This window comes from Macaca mulatta, chromosome 10 (assembly GCF_049350105.2).
Source record: "Macaca mulatta isolate MMU2019108-1 chromosome 10, T2T-MMU8v2.0, whole genome shotgun sequence".
Lineage (NCBI taxonomy): Eukaryota > Metazoa > Chordata > Mammalia > Primates > Cercopithecidae > Macaca > Macaca mulatta.
The window spans coordinates 65844453-65868217 of NC_133415.1; the positions used below are offsets into that span (position 1 = coordinate 65844453).

Consider the following 23765-nt stretch of genomic DNA (forward strand, 5'->3'; position numbering starts at 1 on the left):
TCAACTATTTGGGGTTCCCTGTTGAAAATTCTTTTAAGGCAACTGTTCTATTTCCACCTTGAAAACATAAATCGAATGCCAAAAATCCTCAAAGACAGTCTTTCACAAGAAGACCAGTCTAACAGTTTGAAGATAATGCTGGGAAGGCAAAGGAAAAGCATTCTGAGGAACAGCGATGTATTATTAATAGAAAACACAGAAAATAAATAAGCTAAGATACAGTAGGCATAAGCACTATCTGAGGCCGGGCATGGTAGCTCACGCCTGTAATCCCAGCACTTTGGGAGGCCAAGGCGGGTGGATCACCTGAGGTCAGGAGTTCGAGACCAGCTTGGCTGACATGGTGAAACCCCGTCTCTAGTAAAAATACAAAATTAGCCAGGTGTTATGGCACACGCCTGTAATTCCAGCTACTTGGGAGGGTGAGGCAGGAGAATCTTTGAACCTGAGAGGCGGAGGTTGCAGTGAGCCAAGACTGTGCCACTGCACTCCAGCCTGGGCAACAAGAACAAAACTTGGTCTCAAAAAAAGCACTGTCTGAGATGGAGAGAATGAAACCCCCAACCTTTTGGTCCCAAAGTACCTATCCTACATTCTTCTCTTTTTCTAATCTTTCCAAACCCTAATACAAAATGTAACATAAACACATACAATAGAATATTATTCAGTCTTAAAAATAAAGGAAATCCTGTCATATGCTGCAATGTGGATAACCCTTGAGGACATTATGCTAAGTGAAATAAGCCAGTCCCAAAAAGACAAACACTGTATGGTTCTGCATATATGAAGTATTTAGAGTAGTCAAAGTCATAGAAACAGAAAGTAGAAAGGTGACTACCTAGAGCTGTAGGGAGGGGAGAATGGAGAGTTATTTAATAGGGATAGAGTTTCAGATCTGCAAGCTGAGAAGAGTTCTGGCCATCTGTGAATCTATATTCAAATATGTGAATATACTTAACACTACTGAACTGTACACTTAGAACTGGTTAAGATGGTAAATTTTCACTGTTTTCACTGCAATAAATAAACAAAAGTTTGGCAAACAGACCTCATTTCTACAAAAAAAACCCAAAAATTAGCTGGGTGTGATGGCACGTGCCTGTGGTCCCAGCTACTTGGGAGGCTGAGGTGGGAGGATCACTTGTGCCTGGGGGGTCAAGGCTGCAGTGAGCCATGACTGTGCCACAGCACTCCAGCCTGGGTGACAGGATGAAATCCTATCTCAAACAAAAACAATAAAAAGATTGACAGACTCAAAAGATTTTAAAAACCAATGTGTTATTTAGTGTGTGGAAAATGGGTGCGTACTTGTACATTGACAGTGGGACTACAAACAGGCATATACTTTCTGGAGGTTACTTTCATAATGTACAGCAAAATTGTGTGTATCCTCTGACCTCACAAATCTACTTCTAATCATAAAAACACAAAGGATATATATACAAGAATATTCCCCACAAGGCTAACTTAAACACACAAAAACTGGAAACAATATAAATCTTTATAAAGTTATTGTCCAGTGTTACAGATTTAATTGTGTTCTCCCAAAAGATGTTGAAGTCCCAGTACTTGTGAATGTGACCTTACGTGCAAACAGTGATCAGGAGGTCATGAAGTTGAACACTAATCCAATATGACTGGTGACCTTATACAAAGGGGAAACTTGGACAGAGAGACAGATGTGTAGAGAGGGAAGATGCATGAAGACACAGGGAGAATGTCATCTACAAGCCAAGGAAGGCCTGTGGCACAGAAGCTAGGGAGAGGCATAGAACATTCTCTCCCTCACAGCCTTCAAAAGGAACCAACCCTATCAACACCTGGATTTCAGATTTCCAGCCTCTAGAACTGGAATACATTTCTGTTGTTTAAGCCATCCAGTTTGTGTTACAGCATCATTAGCAAACTAATAGAGCCAGCTAAATCACAGCACAGACACATAACAAAATATTTGCATAAAATGGAATAAATTTATTGCCAGGACATATATAAACACAGTATTTATGAATGGCCTAAATAGTTTTCCCCCAATGGCCGGGCGCGGTGGCTCAAGCCTGTAATCCCAGCACTTTGGGAGGCCGAGACGGGCGGATCACGAGGTCAGGAGATCCAGACCATCCTGGCTAACACGGTGAAACCCCGTCTCTACTAAAAAATACAAAAAACTAGCCGGGCGAGGTGGCGGGCGCCTGTAGTCCCAGCTACTAGGGAGGCTGAGGCAGGAGAATGGCGTAAACCCGGGAGGCGGAGCTTGCAGTGAGCTGAGATCTGGCCACTGCACCCCAGCCTGGGCGACAAAGCGAGACTCTGTCTCAACAAAAAAAAAAAAAAAAAAGACCAGCCTGGCCAACATGGCGAAACCCCATCTCTACCAAAAATACAAAAATTAGCCGGGCGTGGTGGTGTGTACCTGTAATCCCAGCTACTCAGGAGGCTGAGGCAAGAGATTCGCTTAAACCTGGGAGGCGGAAGTTGCAGTGAGCCGAGATCGCGCCACTGCACTCCAGTCAGGGCAACGAGAGTAAGACTTTGTCTTAAAAAAAAAAAAAAAAAAAGTTTTCCCCCAAAATTATTATTGTGGTAAAATATACATAACATTTACTATCTTAATTTTTAAGAGTAGAGTTCAGTGGTATTAAGTACATTTATATGGCACAATCACCACCACCATCCACCTTCAGAACGCTTTTCAAAGGGCAAAACTGAAACTCTACAACCGTTAAACAACTCCCAATTCCACCCTCCCCACCCAGTGCTGACAACCACCGTTCTACTTTCTGTATCTGAGATTTTCACTACCCTAAGTATCTCAGATAAGTGGAATCACACAGTATGTTTTCTTGTGATTGGTTTGTTTCACACAGCATAATGTCCTCAGAGTTCATCTACATTGCAGCATGTGCCAGAATGTCCTTCCTTTTTAAGACTGAATGATATCTACTGTGTCTATATGCCACATTTTACTTATCCATTCATCTACTGATGGACACTTGGGTTGGTTCCACATCTCAGTTATTGTGAATAATGCTGCTAAAAACATGGAGATATGAGTATCTCTGAGACCTTGCTTTCAATCCTTTTGAGTATATACCCAGAAGTGAAATTGCCAGATCATATGATCATTATATTTTTAACTATTTGAGGAAATACCACACCGTTTTCCACAATGATTGTACAATTTTATATTCCCACTAACACTGCAAAAGAGTTCCCATTTCTCCACATTCTCGCCCACAGTTGTTATTTTCTGGGTTTTTTTTTTTTTTTTTTTTTGTCATCCTAAGAGGCGTGAGGTGGTATCGTGTTAATAGATTTGATTTGTGTTTCCCTAATGATTAATGATGTTGAGCAGCTTTTGATGTGTTCATTGGCCATTTTTATATCTTTGAAGGAAAGTCTATTAAATTCCTTTACCCATTTTTGCAATGGGGGGAGCTAAAACAATGGCTGCCATCTCTTTGCCCCTCTATGATTAGAAGCAGCAATCAGTGATCAGAGCACAAATACCCAATATTTGGAAAACAGGCTTATTTTTGCCCACCCTGGATGCTACAAGCTGTGTGTAAGCCACTATAGGAACACACACACAGTTTTCTCCCTAGTGGCTAGAGAAGGCGGATGGGTAGCTGCTACTGCATTAAGAACTAAAATTGACCGGTATTAACCACAATCTACTGTCTATGCCTTCCCTTGGAAACTGCAAGCCTTTATTAGACTCTAGAGTTCCAAAATAGTTCCATCGGTCTGACTGCCAGTGCAACTGCTGTCTAGGCAGGACGGCGGATGCTTCATATCTGCCACCTTCCCAGAATCCTCCTCATAAAGTTGATTGAAGAATAGATACTACAAATGCGTTCTATCATATTTCATCAATTCTAAGATCCATTAACTTTAAGATACACCATTTTATGTACAAATAAGAGCTAACTACCAATTAAATTATGACATATCAGTAACCTTAAGATGTATCTAGCTGTCAGAGATGTCAAAATTTGCAAAATTATGTATCTTTTTTTTTTTTTTTTTTGAGACGGAGTCTCGCTCTGTCGCCCAGGCTGGAGTGCAGTGGCCGGATCTCAGCTCACTGCAAGCTCCGCCTCCCGGGTTCACGCCATTCTCCTGCCTCAGTCTCCCGAGTAGCTGGGACTACAGGCGCCCGCCACCTCGCCCGGCTAGTTTTTTGTATTTTTTAGTAGAGACGGGGTTTCACCGTGTTCGCCAGGATGGTCTCGATCTCCTGACCTTGTGATCCGCCCGTCTCGGCCTCCCAAAGTGCTGGGATTACAGGCTTGAGCCACCGCGCCTGGCAAAATTATGTATCTTAAAATCAGTAAAATATGGTACTAGAAGAAAATATTCAAGCTATTCTTCACTAATCAAAACTATACCTTCTCGAAGAATTCAAGGCTAGGACTAAAAGCAGATTAAATGAACAAATATTAGGCAATTATTTAGTAATAATTAAGTTTTCATATACTTTCTAACTTGTTTCTACAATGGTACAGAAAATTATTTAGGTTAGCACTAAAAAAAAAACACCTTTCTACATTTAAACGTTAATAACATATTAAAGACATAAAAGAAAAACCTGTAAATATCTGAAAGAAAATTTAGAACTTCATTACACTGAATACTATTCTCCTAGATCTTGTGACAAATAAGAAATGGTTACAATTTTTAAGAATTTAAAGTATGTCCTGGCCAGGTACAGTGGTTCATGCCTGTAATCTCAGCACTTTGGGTGGCAGGCGGGTGGATCACCTAAAGTGAGGAGTTCAAGACCAGCCTGACCAATATGGTGAAACCCTGTCCCTACTAAAAATACAAAAATTAGTTGGGCATGGTCGGGTGTGCCCGTAGTACCGTCTCCGCAGGCTGCGATGGGAGAATTGCTTGAACCTGGGAGGTGGAGGCTGCAGTGAGCTGAGATCGCGCCACTGCACTCCAGCCTGGATGACAGAGCAGGACTCCGTCTCAAAAAAATAAGTAAGTAAGTAAGTAAATACACAAATAAATAAAATATGTCCTATGGATAGCAGAATGAAAATCTTTAGTAGCTATGAAAAAAAGTGTACCTTAAACATAAATGCTCTTTATAAACAGCTTCTCTGGGGTATGGTAATCTTGTTAACATACACAGAGATATCTGAGCAAGTGGTAACTACCCAGGGGTAGTGGCTTCAGGGATTTTCCAATCACTGATGTTTCAAGTGGAGTTCCCAAAGTGAAGAGCAGCACTGTAGCATGAAACTGGGTGGCAAGAATCATAGAGTGGTTTCTAATTCTCTTTTGCTTCTTCTGGTTAGATCAAGAGACGTTTACTGCTTTAAATTCTCATTAACACTTGTAGCCTCCCTTTTTGACTGGAAAAGAAAGCCATGGCTTGCCATTATGCGTCATGGGATCCAGCTACAATTTAACAGCAGTTTTATTTTTTATTGTTACATTCTATTTATGACAATTTATATAGGTTTCCCACTTACCATGATGATAAGTTTCTTTTAAAATTAATGTATTTTTTAAGTGACTTGATTTAAATAGGAAGATCAAATTAATAAATCCGGTGATATACCAATATGGCCAACACACTAGATAACAGTTACACTACACAGAAATTGGAGAGTAATTAATGCCTTTCATTGGCATGTTAAAAAGAAGTAAGGCTCAGCTGATTCCTCTCAAAACATGCTCTAGAAATGAACAAATGAAGCAACTAAACAAATTCTGTTAAACTCCAGCAATATCCTTAAAAACAGGCAATCTAAATCCAATTTCTTCTAGGAGATAACCCTCTAAATAGAACAGCACTCGAAGATCATGAAAACATTCCAAGATCCAATTTTATCAGTTTTTTCCCTTTCTTATCCCTTATAAATGGGGTGCATTAAGTTCCATAAATAGTGCTATATCATTAAACTAAAACAACAGATTTCCTTTCCTTATGAGAAAGAACCAGTTATAGTGTCGATTCTTTTCTTAGCACCACTAAATAGCTCAAGAACCAAAATAACCCCTTTTGTAAAAATGTAGGGAGTCTATTCCATTTTCTCACAGCAGCCTGCAGAAGGTCACCCTCCTTCTGACCGCCCTCCCGCATCTCAGTAACACAAGCAAAGCTGTGATTCCTCAGCGTTGGAAGAAACAGAGGCTGCAGTGAGCCCCAAGTGAGGAAAAGCATGAACTCCCTGCCCTGACCTGAAGCGGTCAGAGACTTTGTCATGTCTAAACTAATCTCATTATGTAAGATTCATGAATCTCACACAGGACTTCAGACAACAACTAACAATCAGAATCTCAAACAAAAATTCACCAATGTGGTAGCAAACTCACAAGTACCCAAGAGCAATAAAAGTCTTGTCAGGTCCACGTGGACCTTTAGTGAAAATACATGGTCGCAAGGTCTGTGCATCAGCATCCCCGAGTCTAATGAACCAAAGCAGCCACTGAGGTGAGCACACAGCAGCAAACTCAAAGTGCAATGGTAAACACAGTGACTAATGAACAAGCCATATACAGATGTTCCCAGACTTTGCTAAGCACTATGAAAAATAGTCAAACATATAAAAAAGTGTCTACTGAGTTAACAAAACAAATATTAGTAACACAAAACTCTATTAACGACCAGGCGTGATGGCTCACGCCTGTAGTCCCAACACTTTAGGAGGCTGAGGCGGCGGATCACGAGGTCAGGAGATCGAGAGCATCCTGGCTAACATGGTGAAATCCTGTCTCTACAAAAAATACAAAAAATTAGCCGGGCATAGTGTTGGGCGCCTGTAGTCCCAGCTACTCGGGAGGCTGAGGCAGCAGAATGGCATGAACCCGGGAGGCAGAGATTGCAGTGAGCCAAGATTGCGCCACTGCACTCCAGCCAGGGCGACAGAGGGAGATTCCATCTCAAAAAAAAAAAAAAAATTAACTAAGGGCAACCTAAATACATACAGCCAGTAATTGCCTTATTTTTCCTCTCTTGTCTTCCTAGAAGGCACTGCTGTGTTTTGGGTTTTTTTATTTGCTTGTTTGTTTGAGACGGAGTCTCACGCAGTCACCTAGGCTGGAGTAAAGTGGCACCATCTCAGCTCACTGCAACCTCCGCCTCCCAGGTTCAAGCGATTCTCCTGCCTCAGCCTCCCGAGTAGCTGGGATTACGGGCCTGCCAGCATGCCCAGCTAATTTTTGTATTTTTAGTAGAGATGGGGTTTCACCATGTTGGCCAGGCTGGTCTCAAACTCCTGACCTCAGGTGATCCGCCCACCTCAGCCTCCCAAAATGCTGGGATTACAGGCATGAACTACCGGGCCTGGCCTGGTTGGTGCTTTTTAAGAGATGGGAGTCTCACTATACTGTCCAGGCTGGCCTCAAACTCCTGGGCTCAAGTGATCCTCCAACCTTGGTCTCCTGAGTAGCTGGGACAACAGGCATGCCCCACCACACACAGCTTAAAAGAATGTAATAACCCTATCTCCTCAAGTGAAATATTGACTTATCCAACTCTTGAGTCTCATGTAATACAATTCTTATTTTCTAACATTCTAAGAATTTCTTCAAAAAATGTCATGTTCAGTTGAAATAAACACTTTCTTTTTTTTTTCTTTTTTTTTTTTTTTTTTAGATGGAGTCTCACTCTGTTGCCCAGGCTGGAGTGCAATGGAACGATCTTGGCTCACTGCAACCTCCACCTCCTGGGTTCAAGCGATTCTCCTGCCTCAGCCTCCTGAGTAGCTGGGATTATAGTTGCCTGCCACCACGCCCAGCTAATTTTTGTATTTCAGTAGAGATGGGGTTTCACCATGTTGGCCAGGCTGGTCTTGAACTCCTGACTAGAGGTGATCCACCTGCCTCGGCCTCCCATAGTGCTGGGATTACAGGCGTGAGCCACCATGCCTGGCCAAGTTTTCTTTTTTGTTTTTTCAATCTTAAAAAAGTAAAAACATTCTTTGGAATTCAAAAATTCTTTGTAATTGCCACAAGTAAACACCTAACAAGGTCAGGAACAGTGGCTCATACCCATAATCCTAGCACTCTGGAAGGCTGAGGCAGGAAAGCTGTTTGAGCCCAGGAGTTCGAGACCAGCCTGAGACAACATGAGACCCCTGTCTCTACAAAAAAATTAAAAAATAAGGCCGGGAGCAGTGGCTCATGCCTGTAATCCCAGCACTTTGGGAGGCCGAGGCAGACGGATCACCTGTAGTCAGGAGTTCAAGAACAGCCTGGCCAACATGGTGAAACCCCGTCTCTACTAAAAATACAAAAATTAGCCAGGCATGGTGGCAGGTGTCTGTAATCCCAGCTACTCAGGAGGCTAAGGCAGAAGAATCGCTTGAACCCGGGAGGTGGAGGTTGCAGGGAGCCAAGATCACGCCACTGCACTCCAGCCTCGGGGGTAGAGCAAGACGCTCCTCAAAAAATAAATAAATAAATAAATAAATAAATAAGCTAGTCAGGCATGTTGGTGCATACCTGTAATCCCAGCTTCTCAGGAGGCTGACGCAGGAGGATTACTTGAGCCCAGGAGGTTGAGGATGCAGTGAGCTATGATCGCGCCACTGTACTCCAGCCTGGGTGACAGAGGGAGACTCTGTCTCAAAAAAATTAAAATAAATCTCTAACAAGGCTATGTTAGGCAGTCTCAAATCTTGTATACTTCATTCTTTACATATTCCTTCAAGTATAAGATTTTTTAAAAACACATTACCTGTTCCCTAGTAAAAAAGTCCAATGTTTCTCAATAAAAGCACAGATATCTTCTTTCCACCTGAAATAACCTTGACGTCCACTTCCTTCTAGAGACAAGTTGTACATTGCCAACATGACGACCTGAAACACAATTGAAACAAGAGGTGGGAGAACAGCACGGTTAGGGATGTTAATCTTGAGGAGGGAAAAGTTTCTTCTGTTTTATATTCTGAGTAGGAATGGCGGGGAACAAAGGGAACAAAGGAAGGACAGTATCTTAGAATATTCCCAGGGTAGAATTTACTTCCTTTTTCACTTTCGTTAGATATCACTAATCCACTTAATTATGTGCAGAACTAAGCATCTAATCCTTAGGTGCCACACATGCAGGGCTGTGTGGCTGAACTGATGGCTACAACAGAGCTGCCCCTGAATCAGCTGATAAACAGGCATTGTCCCAAGGATCTGCACCCTACACAGTGCAGTCCTAAATCAAAGGCTATCTTCTGACAGCAGGAGGCCTTCAGGTGCCTACTCCAGCCAGCATTTTCTGACCAATGGCACTACCCTTTATCAACTATCTTGAAAATCACCCTTGTATACACTTTTCTAAGCTCTTAGTGGGCAAAAACAAGATTCTCAGAATCTCAGAACTAAAAATAATGCTACATGCCATCTACTCGGTCAGCCATTTTTACCTGTCAAACCCCTCCTTCAAATGAAATCAGCATTAGAGGAGAAACAGACAACTGAAAGGCCCAGCCACTCAGCCCATTCTCGAAGGGCTCCAAGACACCCCCACAGCTCAGGATGTAAACTCTTAATCTAATTTACTCTACTCTTATTTTACTGATGAGGAATTCATGGCCCCAAATGGGGAAGTATTTTCCAGAAATATAAATAACATATGCTCATTGTAAAATACTTCAGTAATATAGAAAAGAGCAAACAAAGGAGGAAGTAAAAATCACTTGAAATCCACCATCAAGAAATAATCCCATCCTTTCAGACATTTTTCTTTGAATCTATACTCATATACTCATATAGATTTTTTTTCTGTTTGTTTGTTTGGTCTTTTTGAGACGGAGTCCCACTGTGATGCCTAGGCTGGAATGTGATGGTGTGATCTCGGCTCACTGCAACCTCCGATTCCTGGGTTCAAGCAATTTTCCTGCCTCAGCCTCCCGAGCACTGGAATCTCAGATTTGCACCACCATTCCTGGCTAATTTTTGTATTTTCAGTAGAGACAGGGTTTTGAACTCCTGACCTCAAGTGATCCGCCCGCCTCAGTCTCTCAAAGTGCTGGAATTACAGATGCGAGCCACTGCATCCAGCCTAATCCTTATTTCTATAAAGAGCATCCTGTATCTGTAAGGAGTGTATTAAATTGCAGTTAACGCCCCCAACATCTGTATTCACAGCATTAAATCCCCAACAGTCTTACGGAAAGACCTGTATCTACACCACTCAAAGGGGCCCAGTAATTCTGACTCTTCACTAACCAAGTTTCAAATTCTCCCATTCTTAAACTGGCAATACTTGCAGACAGTCTAAAAACAATTAACCCCATGAACAGATTTTTTTAAATGTCTTCCAGTTATACCTGCATCTGGTCTACACCAGCCAACAAACATCTTCCTTTAAGCAATCAATATTCATGAGAAGTTAGTGTTTAATGGGCATGGACTTTCATTTTGTAAAGATAAAAAAATTCTGCCGGGCGCAGTGGCTCACGCCTGTAATCCCAGCACTTTGGGAGGCCGAGGCGGGCGGATCACAAGGTCAGGAGATCGAGACCACGGTGAAACCCCGTCTCTACTAAAAATACAAAAAATTAGCCGGGCGCGGTTGTGGGCGCCTGTAGTCCCAGCTACTCGGGAGGCTGAGGCAGGAGAATGGCGTGAACCCGGGAGGCGGAGCTTGCAGTGAGCCGAGATCGCGCCACTGCACTCCAGCCTGGGCGACAGAGCGAGACTCCGTCTCAAAAAAAAAAAAAAAAAAGATAAAAAAATTCTGGAGGTGGATGGTGGTGGTGATTACACAGCAATGTGAATGTACTTAATTCCACTGAACTGTACATTAAAAAATGGTAAACTATATGTTATGCATATTTCACCACAAGTTTAAAAAATAATTATTGCTCAATAAATAATTTAAGAAAATCATAGAACAAGCTTTGCCCACTCAGAAGAGTATCTCAGAAACATGTATTTGCTGATAATCTCAGTGATAAAGTATCTGTTATTTTATTTCTATGACTTTTCTGTATAATTGAGACATTTTATGACTTTAAAAAGTTAAAGTTTGCATATTTACTTGAAAATAACTTTTTCTATTATCACTTAATCTTTACTGGGAAAACTATAAACTAATATATAAAGGACCTGTTTTTCCTCGTCTCCTGGAATTTATGATCCAAAAGAATGAATCCCAGGCCAGGCATGGTGGCTCACACCTGTAATCCCAGCACTTTGGGAGGCTGAGGTGGGTGAATCACCTGAGGTCAGGAGTTCAAGACCAGCCTGGCCAACATGGTGAAACCCTGTCTGTACTAAAAATACAAAAATTAGCTGGGCATGGTGGAGCATGCCTGTAGTTTCAGCTACTCGTGAGGCTGAGGCAGGAGAATCGTTTGAATGCAGGAGGCAGAGGTTGCAGTGAGCCATTACACTCCAGCCTGGGCAACAAGAGTGAAACTTCATCTCAAAAAAAAAAAAAAAATGAACACTAGTTTAGTTTTCCGTTCTCATGCTACCAGATCAAGCTCATCAGTAATGAAGCTGATCTTGTGGACCAATGTATCCACAGGGCCTAGCTCAGAGCTGGCAGGTACTCAGTATATGCTGAAGAACAGTAGAAAAATAACGGGCAAAGATCGATCATGGTATCCTTACTTGTGCCGTAAGAATGAGTCTCCAGGAAAAGAATGTAAAACCTTCCCTATTCTTCCCAAATGTCTGATAAAGTTTCTCCTCTGTATGGAACTGCTATTCACAGGAGTCACCAACGAGGAGGAAAGGACACAGAAAGGGAGCGTGGCAGGAAGGGGCCTTTTAATCAGGAGATCAGACCACTTTACTGTAAGCATTTTATAATACAAACAAAATGCTGTTTGTGTTACACGCATTTCTATATATTTCTTTGGTAAATCTTTCAAAGTTTAAGATTTAAAGACAGAAAACCCACATTTCAATATACTAAGAATGTGGCTACATCAATGGAGTCTATTCAAGACCAACTGATTCTCTTTCAGGTCTTCAACAAGAGATGGGCTTTTTCAGATGCAACTAGAAATACTGGTCAGTTGTTTGCTAAGAATCAGATATATGCAACCTAAGTTATCACTTCACCCTACCAAGTTAGTATCCACCATCCATATGTCTTTTGGAAGTGAAAAAATAATTTGCAAGTTATGTTAGTCTAATTAAATATGCAAAGTGGCCGGGCACGGTGGCTCACACCTGTAATCCCAGCACTTTGGGAGGCCGAGGTGGGTGGATCACCTGAGGTCAGGAGTTCGAGACCAGCCTGGCTAACATGGCAAAACCCTGTCTCTACTAAAAATACAAAAAATTAGCCAGGCATAGTGGCGCGTGCCTGTAATCCCAGCTACTAGACAGGCTGAGGCAGGAGGACTGCTTGAACCTGGGAGGCGGAGGTTGTAGTGAGCTGAGATCGTGCCACTACACTCCAGCCTGAGCAACAGAGCAAGACCGTGTCTCAAAAAGATTTAAAAATTTTAAAAAAGTAAATAAATATGCAAAGTGAGCCAATATTACATAGTCTGAGCAAAATAAGCAAAAGCCAGCTTTTCTTTTAAAAAGACCCACTACAGAAAACTCACATTTTTGAAAATAACAAATTACATATATTTGCTCTTCTTCCATTATATAGCTTTTATGAGAAACCACTTGCAGGACAATACAAATCTACCTGCGTGCACGTATCACAATAATCTATTAATAAGATCTTGCCTACACACAGTATCCCATGTACACTTGAGAAAAATGTCCCAGTTATAATATTCATAAGGCTCTATCCTCAATACAAACTTCTCTTCATTTTCTACTTACATTTTTTTCAGGCAAGTCAAAGAAAAGGCTTCCTAATTCAACACTGACAGATTTCATCAGATGTCCTAATAAAGCACTGATAATTAAGATAATAGACTAATGTTGCTAAGGTAACTACAATTTACAAGGAACACCATAAATGGCTAAAATGGTATAATTTAAAATCTTTCTCATCAATCTATTTATTTCCTTCAAAGTAAAAAGTGCTGTGGGTAATTATCTTGTTGACCTGTTTATTATCAAAATTAAGTATAGAATGTCAGCTGTCTTGGGGCAGAGGCCTTAGCTGTCTTGTTCACCACAGTAGTCTCAGGCCTAGAACAGTACCTGGTTCATAATAAATTTGCTGAATAAGGCCGGGCGCAGTGGCTCAAGCCTGTAATCCCAGCACTTTGGGAGGCCGAGACGGGCGGATCACGAGGTCAGGAGATCGAGACCATCCTGGCTAACACGGTGAAACCCCATCTCTACTAAAAAATACAAAAAACTAGCCGGGCGAGGTGGCGGGCGCCTGTGGTCCCAGCTACTCGGGAGGCTGAGGCAGGAGAATGGCGTAAACCCGGGAGGCAGAGCTTGCAGTGAGCTGAGATCCGGCCACTGCACTCCAGCCTGGGCGACAGAGCCAGACTCAGTCTCAAAAAAAAAATAAAAAATAAAAAATAAATTTGCTGAATAAATAGATAAACACATAAATAGATTTGCTAAATGAATGAATGAACATAAAAACTAAGTAACATGTAATTCTTTTTTTTTTTTTTTTTGAGACAGGATCTCACTCTGTCACCACCTAGGCTGGAGTGCAGTGGCTCGATCACAGCTCATTGCAGCCTCAACCTCTCAGGCTCAAGCAACCCTCCCACCTCAGTCTCCTGAGAAGCTGGGACCACAGGCGTGCACCACCACCACACTCAGCTAATTTTTGTATTGTTTTGTTTTGTTTTTTTTGGGTTTTTTTTGAAACGGACTTTCACTCTTGTTGCCCAGGCTGGAGTGCAGTGGTGCAATCTCGGCTCATGGCAACCTCAGCCTCCCGGGTTCAAGCGATTCTCCTGCCTCAGCTTCCCAAGTAGCTGGGATTACAGGCATGCACCACCACACCCAGCTAATTTTGTATTTTTAGTAGAGACGGGGTTTTTCCATGTTGGTCAGGCTGGTCTCGAACTCCTGAACTCAGGTGATCCGCCCCACCCGGCCTCCCAAAGTGCTGGGATTACAGGCATGAGCCACCTCGCCTGGCCTGTTTTTTATAGAGACGGGGTTTTACCACATTACCCAGGCTTGTCTCCTGAGCTCAGATAATCTGGCCGCCTCCGCCTCCCAAAGTGCTGGGATTACAGATGTGAGCCACCATGTCTGGCTTCATTTGGTTGTTGAACTAAAAAGTATACATTGATACCTTATTATTATTCATATTATATATTCACCTATTGATATAGAAACAAAACCAAAACAATTTAATACAACCTGGAGATCAGTAAAAAGCTATTGTTTAGGATACAGCTGGCTTAGATTAGCATGTTGGTATTAGAGACGGTTAAAAATGAACAAGTATTTCAGCAAACAAAAATTCAAACATCTCCGAGTTCAAATGCAGAAAAGCTGGGTTATGTTGGTTTTTGCAATCAGTCACCTTCCTTCTTCCAAATCTGTTTTCAACATAGCCATCTTTCCACTTTAAAAAAAGTTTTATTGTTCTTAAAATGGCTGCCAGGAAAATAAGAATTTCATTTTCAATTATAATCTGAGCTTGGTATCACATATAAATGAAATCATGAGATTCTCAAGCCTCTCAAGCCTAATTCGCCAAGTCAGCAGTGAATATTTTGCTTTCTTTTTTTTTTTTTTTTTTTTGAAAAGGAGTCACACTTTGTCGCCCAAGCTGGAGTACAGTGGCGCGGTCTGGGCTCACTGCAGCCTCCGCCTCCCAGGTTCAAGCGATTCTCCTGCCTCAGCCTCCCAGGTAGCTGGGATTACAGGGGCCCACCACTAGCCAGTTAATTTTTCTATTTTCAATAAAGATGGGGTTTCACCATGTTGACCAGGCTGATCTCGAAGTCCTGACCTCAGGTGATCTGCCCGTCTCGGTCTCCCAAAGTGCTGGGATTACAGCGAGTATTTTTCACTCCCTTCTCCATATATTCGGTATCTAATTTCATTGCGAAATAAAAAGTGCCCCTCCGAACAATTCAAAAGCTCATCCCTAAGTTTCTAGATATTCATTCCAACAAACTCCTGGGGGAACCACCCTCATGGACTCGGGGAAGGCTTTTTACTCACTTGCTGCCATGTCAGCTTCAGCCTTTCATACTGCTCCTTGCCATCTGCTGAGCAATCCGAACAAGTAAACCTAAAAAAATTATCACCCTTAAGGTAACTGAGCTGTTCCCTCAGCTGACCTAGGAGAAAAACAAAAAGTCACATCACGGGTTTATCTAGAGCAGCGGTAACCCAAAGGTTTAATCCATTTATCACCCAGATTTTCCTTTCCTATGTTGAGTCGTATTTTCTTCAGACAACCCACAATTGCAAGATGGGGAAAAGGGAGTAAGAAAGATTTCTAATACCAAGTATACGCCCACTAAGATCTGTAGGATCCAGTAACTTTTAGGAGAAAGGTACTGGAAAAGCAGGTATTATTGCTGGATTTCCCAACTGTCACATTCCTGACTCCCAAAGGCAGGTCTCTTCACACATTCTTTCAAAAAATTTGAGCTCCCTCCGCATACCAGGCACTGGGCTAGGAACTGGGAATACAAAGTCCAAGACAGAAAATGGTGCCTGCTCTCACAGTTTGCACTTCCCTGAGGGTTGCATAGAAAATAGGTGATCACAACAGCACAGTGGTTCTCCATGCTCACAGTGCATTGGAATCACCCAAGTTGTTCTTGGTTTTCTAAATATGCTTGGTTCTAGCCCAGATAAAATTAATCAATTTCTAAAGCAGAGCCTAGGAGTTACATTTCTTAAAGTCCCTCAGGTGATGCTGATACTCTGTGACACATGAAAACCAAAGGAGTGGAATGTGATGTGTACCACAGGGCAGTGTGAGGGTAAATAAAAGGGGGGCCCAACCTATATTAGTGGGAGGCTTAGGATTAGAAATTGGCCAGGTGAAAAGGGGTGTCTTTGTGTGTAGGGAGAATGGAGGCTGTGGAGATGCATATTCCAGAGGAAAAAAACTGTGCAAAGCCCTAAGGATAAGAATTGTTTGTGAAGAATGAGAAGTTCACCCTCACTGCAAAGTTGTGTGGCCATCAAAGCAGCTACAGTTAGCAGGGTCCTGACCACAAAGGGCAGTTTAAAATTTGTCCTCACAGGATAAAGGGAAAGCCACTGAGAATTCAGGCAGAACCTGAAATTAATAAGCAGAGACCGCTCAGAAGCAAAAACCGTCTAACTAGTAAATTCTACGTTTCCCATGAAAATGTTACTATTAATTTGTTAACAGTGACTAAATTTGAAGTTGAACCCATTTTAAGAAAAACATTTCCGCATGCCAGAAAATGACCCTCTTCACAATTATATTTCTCTGACTTGGTTACAAATTATATTACACAAAGGCATTCCTCAAGTAGTATATCTTTACTAGGCTCTTGCCTAACGGGAAAATCCTGTTTCGGTATGAACCATGTGATGGCTGGCAAGCCACGCTCCTCAAGTGCCAGGAAGCTGGCCATTGAAAATCTCAAGATTAGGGCCGAGCACAGTGGCTCTTGTCTATAATCCCAGAATTTTGGGAGGCCGAGGTGGATCACCTGAGGTCAGGAGTTCAAGACCAACCTCAACCTGGAGAAACCCTCTCTCTACTAAAAATACAAAATTAGCCAGGCGTGGTGGTGCATGCCTGTAATCCCAGCTACTGGGGAGGCTGAGGCAGAAGAATTACTTGAACCTAGCAGGCGGAGGTTGCAGTGAGCCAAGATCACACCATTGCACTCCGGTGTGGGCGACAAGAGCGAAACTCCGTCTCAAAAAAAAAAAAAATTTGCCAGGTGTGCTGGCAAATGCCTATAATCCCAGCTACTTGAGAGGCTGAGGCAGGAGAATCACTTGAACCCAGGAGCTGAGATCGCTCCATTGCACTCCATCCTGGGCAACAAAAGCAAAACTCCACCTCAAAAAAGAAAAAAGAAAAAAAAACCTCAAGATTGCAGCAATCAGGGAGTGTGTATGATGTATCTCTTGCCAGCAGAAAAAAAGGAAAATGGGAAAAAAGACTGGTCCTAGAAAAAGGGCAAAAAACCCCTTCAATCTGCTAATTCTAACCTCTTTTCGGTATACAATAAGAGTTCTCTTTATATAAGTTAACCATTAACAAAGTAATTTTTATAAACTTGAACATGAATTCAACACTGGGACTGGAATTGGCCCTAAATCTCTATGATCTTGTTAGAAAAACATGGCTAATTCTTTAAGTAACACAGGATTTCCAATTTTCTCAATTTTATTGAGTTACCATCAAAAGTGTTAATTTAACAATGTGATAGAGGTTGACAGTAAGTTTCATTAGTACAAACGTGCCTATGTTTTATATAAATTTATACCTGATCGACTAGGAATAAATATAATTATCTTTTTATTTAGGTCTCTTTTACACATTCACGCTTCTTTCACAGGTTGGAAAAACAAACCTTCACACAGGAATTGACAAATCAAAGGGAGTGAGAAGCTCCTTACTGGCTGGTATCCATTTTTGGCACTTGTCACAGAAGTAGGACAGCTGCTCCTCCATCCACGACACGTCTCCTTCATCGCTGTTGAGGGAATCCCCACTCTGGTCATGCGATAAGTCCACGGATGCCTGGTCCTCGGATTCGACAATCAGGAGCGTCTCTCCCTCCACTTCACCTTCCTCCAGTCCTTCTGAGGTCGATGTTCTCGTGGCTTCGTCATCATGCCGACTGATCAGACTACTCAGGTGGATGCTACTATCCATCCCTTCCTTCTCACAAGCTCAGCAGTGGTTCACAGTAACAACCCTAAGCTCTGGACAGTGACTTTAACAGGGCTTCTACCAGGATCACACAGACAGAGACTCTTCCAAAGAGTGTCTGCCCACACTCCTTCATTCAGATATAAGGGACCCTGAAAGCAGTAATTTACAACAGATGATCCACTGTCCTTTATTTGATTAAGTGTAAAAGGACAGTGACCAGAAAAAATATGAAGATACTACTAAGCTACTCTCCATCAACACACATACAAACTCGTGTTGTCTGTCCAATAGATACTTCACATTCAAGTCATGATTTTTGAGATCCTTTTGCCAATAACGTCTTCTCTCTTTCTGCTTCAAGTTGCTCAGTCAAAATAATCTGTTCTCCCAAAAGACGAATGTTTTCTTTTTTCCGAATTTGCCTCTCAATGTCTCTGATAACTCCGTCACGAAGCCTCTAAAAACGTAAGAAACAGATTTCAGTAACATCCCGAACAGGTGGTCCCCATCCTTGTGCCATTCAAATCCAAATAACAGTGTTACCAAAATACACTTAAAACTTTCATATTCCAAATACCCAGTTACTATTTTAATTTTCTGTACAAATGTAAAATGTAATAAACGATCAAATAAATTTGGTAGTGTGCTAAATGTTATTACTGAAATGATTTCTTATCATACTTTTAGAAATTCCTGAGCATTTAGTACAGAAAATGTAATGGGAAATAACAGAAAAAAAAAAAAAAACCTGGCACCATGTTAAATTTTTTTTTTAATTTATTTTTTGAGACAAGAGTCTCGCTCTGTCAACCAGGCTGGAGTGCAGCGGTGTGAACTCAGCTCACCGCAACGTCCGCCTCCTAGGTTCAAGTGATTCTCTGGCCTCAGCCTACCAAGTAGCTGAGACTACAGGCGCGCACCACCATGCCCAGCTAATTTTTGCATTTTTAGTAGAGACAGGGTTTCGCCACGTCAGCCAAGCTAGTCTCGCATTCCTGATCTCAAGTAATCCACCTGCCTCAGCCTCCCAAAGTGCTAGATTACAGGCGTGAGCCACCGCGCCCGGCCAATGTTAAATTTTTAAACTTTAATTGATATGTAATGCTTTAAAAACTTGGCGAGTTACTATAGTAACACTCTAAACTACTCTTCAGTTAGCAATTATCCTAGCTGAACAACAAACATCAAGAGAAAAAAATGCAGATTACTAAAATCTGAACTTGGCTTCTAGCATGTAAAGTTAAAAATGTAAAAATCATGCAGAATTATTAATTAATTATATAACATAAAAAGAAGAAAAAGAAGAATGCTACTACCAGAGGAAAAAATAAATGCTCATCAATGGTAGTTACCTTAGTAAGCACTAAAAAACCACAGCATTTCAGAACATGGACCTGGCACCCAATATGAGACTTTTAAAAACATCAATTTAGTCATTACTAATAACTAACATTTTATAGTTTATTGCTCTCAAAATACTCTACAGGTTTTAGGCCAGGCGTGGTGGCTCACTCCTGTAATTCCAGCACTCCTGTAATATTAGGCCAAGGCAGGCAGACTGCTTGAGCTCAGAAATTCTAGACCATCCTGGGCAACATGGCAAAATTCCGTCTCTAGCAAAAATACAACAAAAAAAACAAAATTGCAGGGAGTGCCTGTGGTCCCAGCTACTCCTGAGGCTGATGTGATAGGACCACCTGAGCTTGGAGGCACAGACTGCAGAGCTGAGATTGCACCACTCCACTCCCACCTGGGTGATAGAACAAACCCCCATTTCTAAACAAATAAATAAATAAATAAATAGGTTTTTTGTTTGTTTGTTTGTTTTTTGAGGAGTCTTGCTCTGTCGCCCAGGCTGCAGTACAATGGCACGATCTCGGCTCACTGTAATCTCCACCTTCTGAGTTCAAGTGATTCTTGTGCCTCAGCCTCCCCAGTAGCTGAGATTACAGGCGTGCGCCACCAGGCCTGGCTAACTTTTTTGTATTTTTAGTAGAGACGGGGTTTCACCACGTTGGCCAGGCTGGTCTCGAACTCCTGACCTCAAATGATCTGCCTGCCTCAGCCTCCCAAAGTGCTGCTACCGTGCCTGGCCAATAAATAGTTTTTAATAGTGGCTGTATAGAGTAGAATTAATGGGAGTGGGGCCCAGGGCCTGCGTATGTTTGTAGGGTTTTTTCCAAATTATTTTACCTAGTTTTAAAACTCACCTAATATAAAACCTACTTGCTGGACCTCCTCCAGGTCTACAGCTTCATTATGAGGGATTTGAAGGAGTCCCAGGATTGATATAACTCAACTGAAACCCAACTGTCTTGAACCATGCACCCTGGGCAAGATCCCCACTGAGACAAAAACGGAGGTGCTTATTCCACTCCCCGGACCACAGGTCTTCCTGTCCTATGCTACTTACACCATGACACACCGATACCCACCCTCCCAAGCCCACACCATTTACCAGAATCATTCCTTCCACACCTGCCTCCCATCCTACCCTTCCTTCTCAGAAGTGTCATGTGTGCTTATGATCTGGCTCTCCATCCCATCATTTGCTATCTTCTAGGCTTCAAGGTCTATGCTGATTGCCTCACACATCCTTCCGGTGACCCTCACTGAACTACCTTTCTAACCACTAAAGACCTCTTTCTTCTTCCAACCCTAACACCTAGAACTCTGGCTCCTCATGTAGCACTGCTTAATTTTTGCTAGGTTCCTGTGAGGATTAAAGATGATATACGTAAAGTGCTTAATACACTGCCTGGTATGTGGTAGACGGTCAGGAAACAATATTCGTTATTTAATTTCTTGCTTCCTTGAATCTTCTGACACATCCAATGTGCGAAATCATTTGTCCTACTCTTTCCCACTGCTATTAATACAATGTAAGCCCCTAATGAAGAATCAGACATAAAAGGAAAAAAAAGAAACACACACACACACACACACACACACACACACACGTTATTCTGGTCAGCCTTTTCAACCTGGTCAACATTTTCTTCATCTCTAACTTCCAAATAACCACTTTTCCACTCTGTAACACAACGGTTCGTAGCCCTGTGTTAAAATTCTCTGGGTTGCTTTTAAAACATTGCTGAACCAGCTGCCCATCCCCAAGAGATTCTGGTTTAAACGGTCTGGGGTGGGGACCAAGCCTCAGTCACACTGTAAAAACTTTCCGGGAACGTCTGATGTTTAGCTAGGGTCCAAAGCCAAGCTCTAATCCATCCCTACCCAAACCCTTCAAAAATCACTTCACTGACGTCAGAACAACATCTGTCATACTAAATTTTACTGCATCTCAAGTTTTCCCAGGATCAACATCTTTTCGTTTTCCTTCTAAGAGGCGGAAGTCTTCTGCCTCTATTCCAAAAGCTAGCCCCTTAGGAGCACATTTTAATCCCAAATCTCTGATCTCTCCTGTGCCCTTTCATTAAGTCATCTCATCCCCACCCCCCTCGCCAAAATTCTTGTATCATCACATGCTTCCTCTCTTCTAATTTCCACAGTCTGTGAACACCAGGAACAAAGACCTCATCCGCTTCATCTCTATATATCAAGCACACAGCACAGTCCGAAGCTCTGGGTAGGCAAATCAAGAAAAGACTGTTTACTCTTGATTCATCCTGTCCATTATTTTCACCCTTGGTGAACTAGGTTCAACCCCAATCACTGCCAAGTTGTTCTCTGAAAATTCACCAACGACCCAATTCCCCGTTCTCAGCACGGTTGTGAATCACTGATAGGCTCTGGAAGAGTGGAGTTTCCTCATCTTCGTATTCCCAAGGTGCTTAGTGAGGTAGCTTCCACACAGCAATCAGCCATTAAAGGTCTGCCAACTTGAATAAGAAAGAAAATATGAACTGAGAGGAAAGAATAGATGGTCAGTCACTGCTGATCAGTAGGTCACGGATATTCCCTGAAATAAAAGTACCAAAAAAAAAATCTGGAGGCTGTTATCTCTGTCGTTCCCAGATTCCAGTTTCCACAGCAAACTGTTCATTTAAAAGAGAAGTTCAAATATCTCACCAAATTATCTTGGTGAAAGGCATGGAGAACGAGTATGGGGAGGGGGGCTCCCTTACCATAGGATAAAATCAAAAGCAATTAAAACACATTAGGCTTCAGCCCCAACCTTGGACCAGGAGAGAGGCTGGTAACTTGCAGAATGCACCCCAAGAAACTCCTTCCCCGCCTTCTATTTTCTAGCGGCCCAAGTGACATGTGGAAAGGTCCGCACTTCTATTTTCTAGCGGCCCAAGTGACATGTGGAAAGGTCCGCACCCTGAGGGCCAACTGTGACTTGAAAACAGAGCCTCTGGGCACCCCAAAAGCGTGCGTGCAGTGCAAGTGCGGAGCAAGGCCACTTCAGCGCGGAGCTCCCAAGGCACTAAGCCCGGCGGCCGGGTCTTCCTGAACCTCCAGGCTGCACACGCCCGCCGGAAGCTGCAGCGCCCGGAGCCCAGCAGGGCGGCCGCCGGCTGCAGCCACAAACGCGTGGGGTGCAGGGACGCGCCACTGCGGGGAAAAGACACGAGGACGAACTGAGGAACCGAACCGGCAGAGACCACGAGAGGCCCCAGGCCGCCGCCGCGCGCGGGCCCGGAAGAGACGGTCACGTGACACCGACCTGCCGGTCCCACTGCTGCTTCACATGTACGCCGGCCACTGTGGCCGCCGTCAGCAGCACCGAGAGGCCCAACACCACCTTCGAGCTCCTCGACATCCCCGCGCTAGCCGCCGCGGCCTCTCTCACCCGCTCGCCCGAGGCGCAGAGGCCTACGCAGAGTGCGCGCCGCCGCCCGTTCGGCCCAGGCTCGACCCCTCGAGCGCAGAGCCCCAGCCGTCGCGTGCCGCCCGCCGCTGCCAGGCGCGAGCAATCGAGAGCCGAGCATAGAGCGGCGCCCCAACTCTGCGGACACTTGGCTTCACTAGGGGCCTCCTGCACACCCCGCAGGCGACAGCGTTAGACCACCCCCAATTCAAATTCTAGGAGTCCCGGCCCTAACTGGCCCCGGCACCTTACGAGGGTGGAGGGTAGGGGTTCCACGCCTCAGCCAGTTCAGTACCAACCTCACCCCGGGCGGGGTCTGGGTACCGTGCTGACCCCTCTCCCACAGACGTCCCTTCTGAGCGCCTGACTGATCCAGAAGCTTTGCTCAATACCGGCTTCACCTAAATGCAGCCCCTCATTGCTCCTTTGGCGGGGCAGGTGCCACCAGGAGACCGCCTCGTTGGGCAGCTTCAGAGGCGCGGGATTCCCATCCATGGAGTTTTTGCCTGAGGACCCATTATTAAACGCTGTAGTCGCGGTCACCTGGTTTCACCTTGACGCTGTGGGGCGACTGGTCAGGCTCGGATTATTATTATTATTATTTTGATACAGAGCCTCTCTGTATCGTCCAGGCTGGAGTGCAGTGGCGCGATCTCGGCTCACTGCAACCTTACAGGATTCAAGCGATTCTCCTGCCTCAGCCTCCCGAGGGGATTATAGGCGTGACCCACCGCGCCTGGCCCCATGTAAGCTTTGTGATCACTTTTACACCCAAGTTTCCGCACCAGTAGTACAGGATTCCTTATGCCCACATTACTAGGGAAATAAATGATAGAATGAAGGCTTGCGTTGGGAATAGTTAAGCAATTGTGCAAGACGCATTTTCACTTCTTCCTTGGGTAGAAAAGGCAAGGCCTCCCAGAAACTTTAAGTATCTGATAGAGCAGTCAATGAAGACGTGTTTATCATTCAATAATTCTTTCCCACTAGAATTCACAGAGAACTAGCTTCCTCCGGTGGACACGGCTATAGACAGTATTGATTAAGCCTCACCAGGGACTTTTACAACATTCATCACTGTTCATAGTGCTTTACTATTCCAGTCTCTTATGTGAGCGTAAATGGCATAAGGGGACTATTGCTCTTAAAGGTATCTTTAAAGACACCTTTTTCAAATGTCATTTTGTCCTCTGCATTTTTTGCAGCCTAGAGAGTATGTACCACTGAAATGGAAAATGGAGTTCTTGCTGTAATGAACTTTGGAGTGAGAAGAAATTCACTTCAGGGTGTATTTGCATATTTCTC

The 23765-nt window shown here is 43.3% G+C and overlaps 2 protein-coding genes and 1 long non-coding RNA gene across 6 annotated transcripts in view; 1 reads left to right on the forward strand and 2 right to left on the reverse strand.

Annotated features, from left to right (window-relative positions):
- KAT14 (lysine acetyltransferase 14) overlaps positions 1-18143 on the reverse strand; it is a 46696-nt gene extending 28553 nt beyond the window's left edge. For 2 of the 4 annotated variants that reach the window (XM_077951145.1, XM_077951144.1), the window contains exons 1-4: positions 17428-18143; positions 15028-15146; positions 8696-8817; positions 5076-5363 (exon numbers count right to left, since the gene is read on the reverse strand). In XM_077951145.1, the coding sequence (XP_077807271.1) occupies positions 5076-5134 (59 nt within the window). In that variant the 5' untranslated portion in view covers positions 5135-5363; positions 8696-8817; positions 15028-15146; positions 17428-18143. The remainder of the gene's footprint in view (positions 1-5075; positions 5364-8695; positions 8818-15027; positions 15147-17427) is intronic. The other 2 variants (XM_077951143.1, XM_077951142.1) reach the window with 1 other exon arrangement.
- Positions 17244-22470, reverse strand: PET117 (PET117 cytochrome c oxidase chaperone). Its single transcript, NM_001266528.1, is given in 2 exon segments — positions 17244-18143; positions 22317-22470. Coding segments are annotated over 2 exon segments (246 nt in total). The 5' UTR covers positions 22413-22470; the 3' UTR covers positions 17244-17993.
- Positions 19365-22476, forward strand: LOC144332035 (uncharacterized). Its single transcript, XR_013399739.1, has 2 exons — positions 19365-21918; positions 21963-22476. It is a non-coding gene; the product is annotated as an uncharacterized LOC144332035 (long non-coding RNA).
- Positions 22477-23765: the final 1289 nt, after the last annotated feature.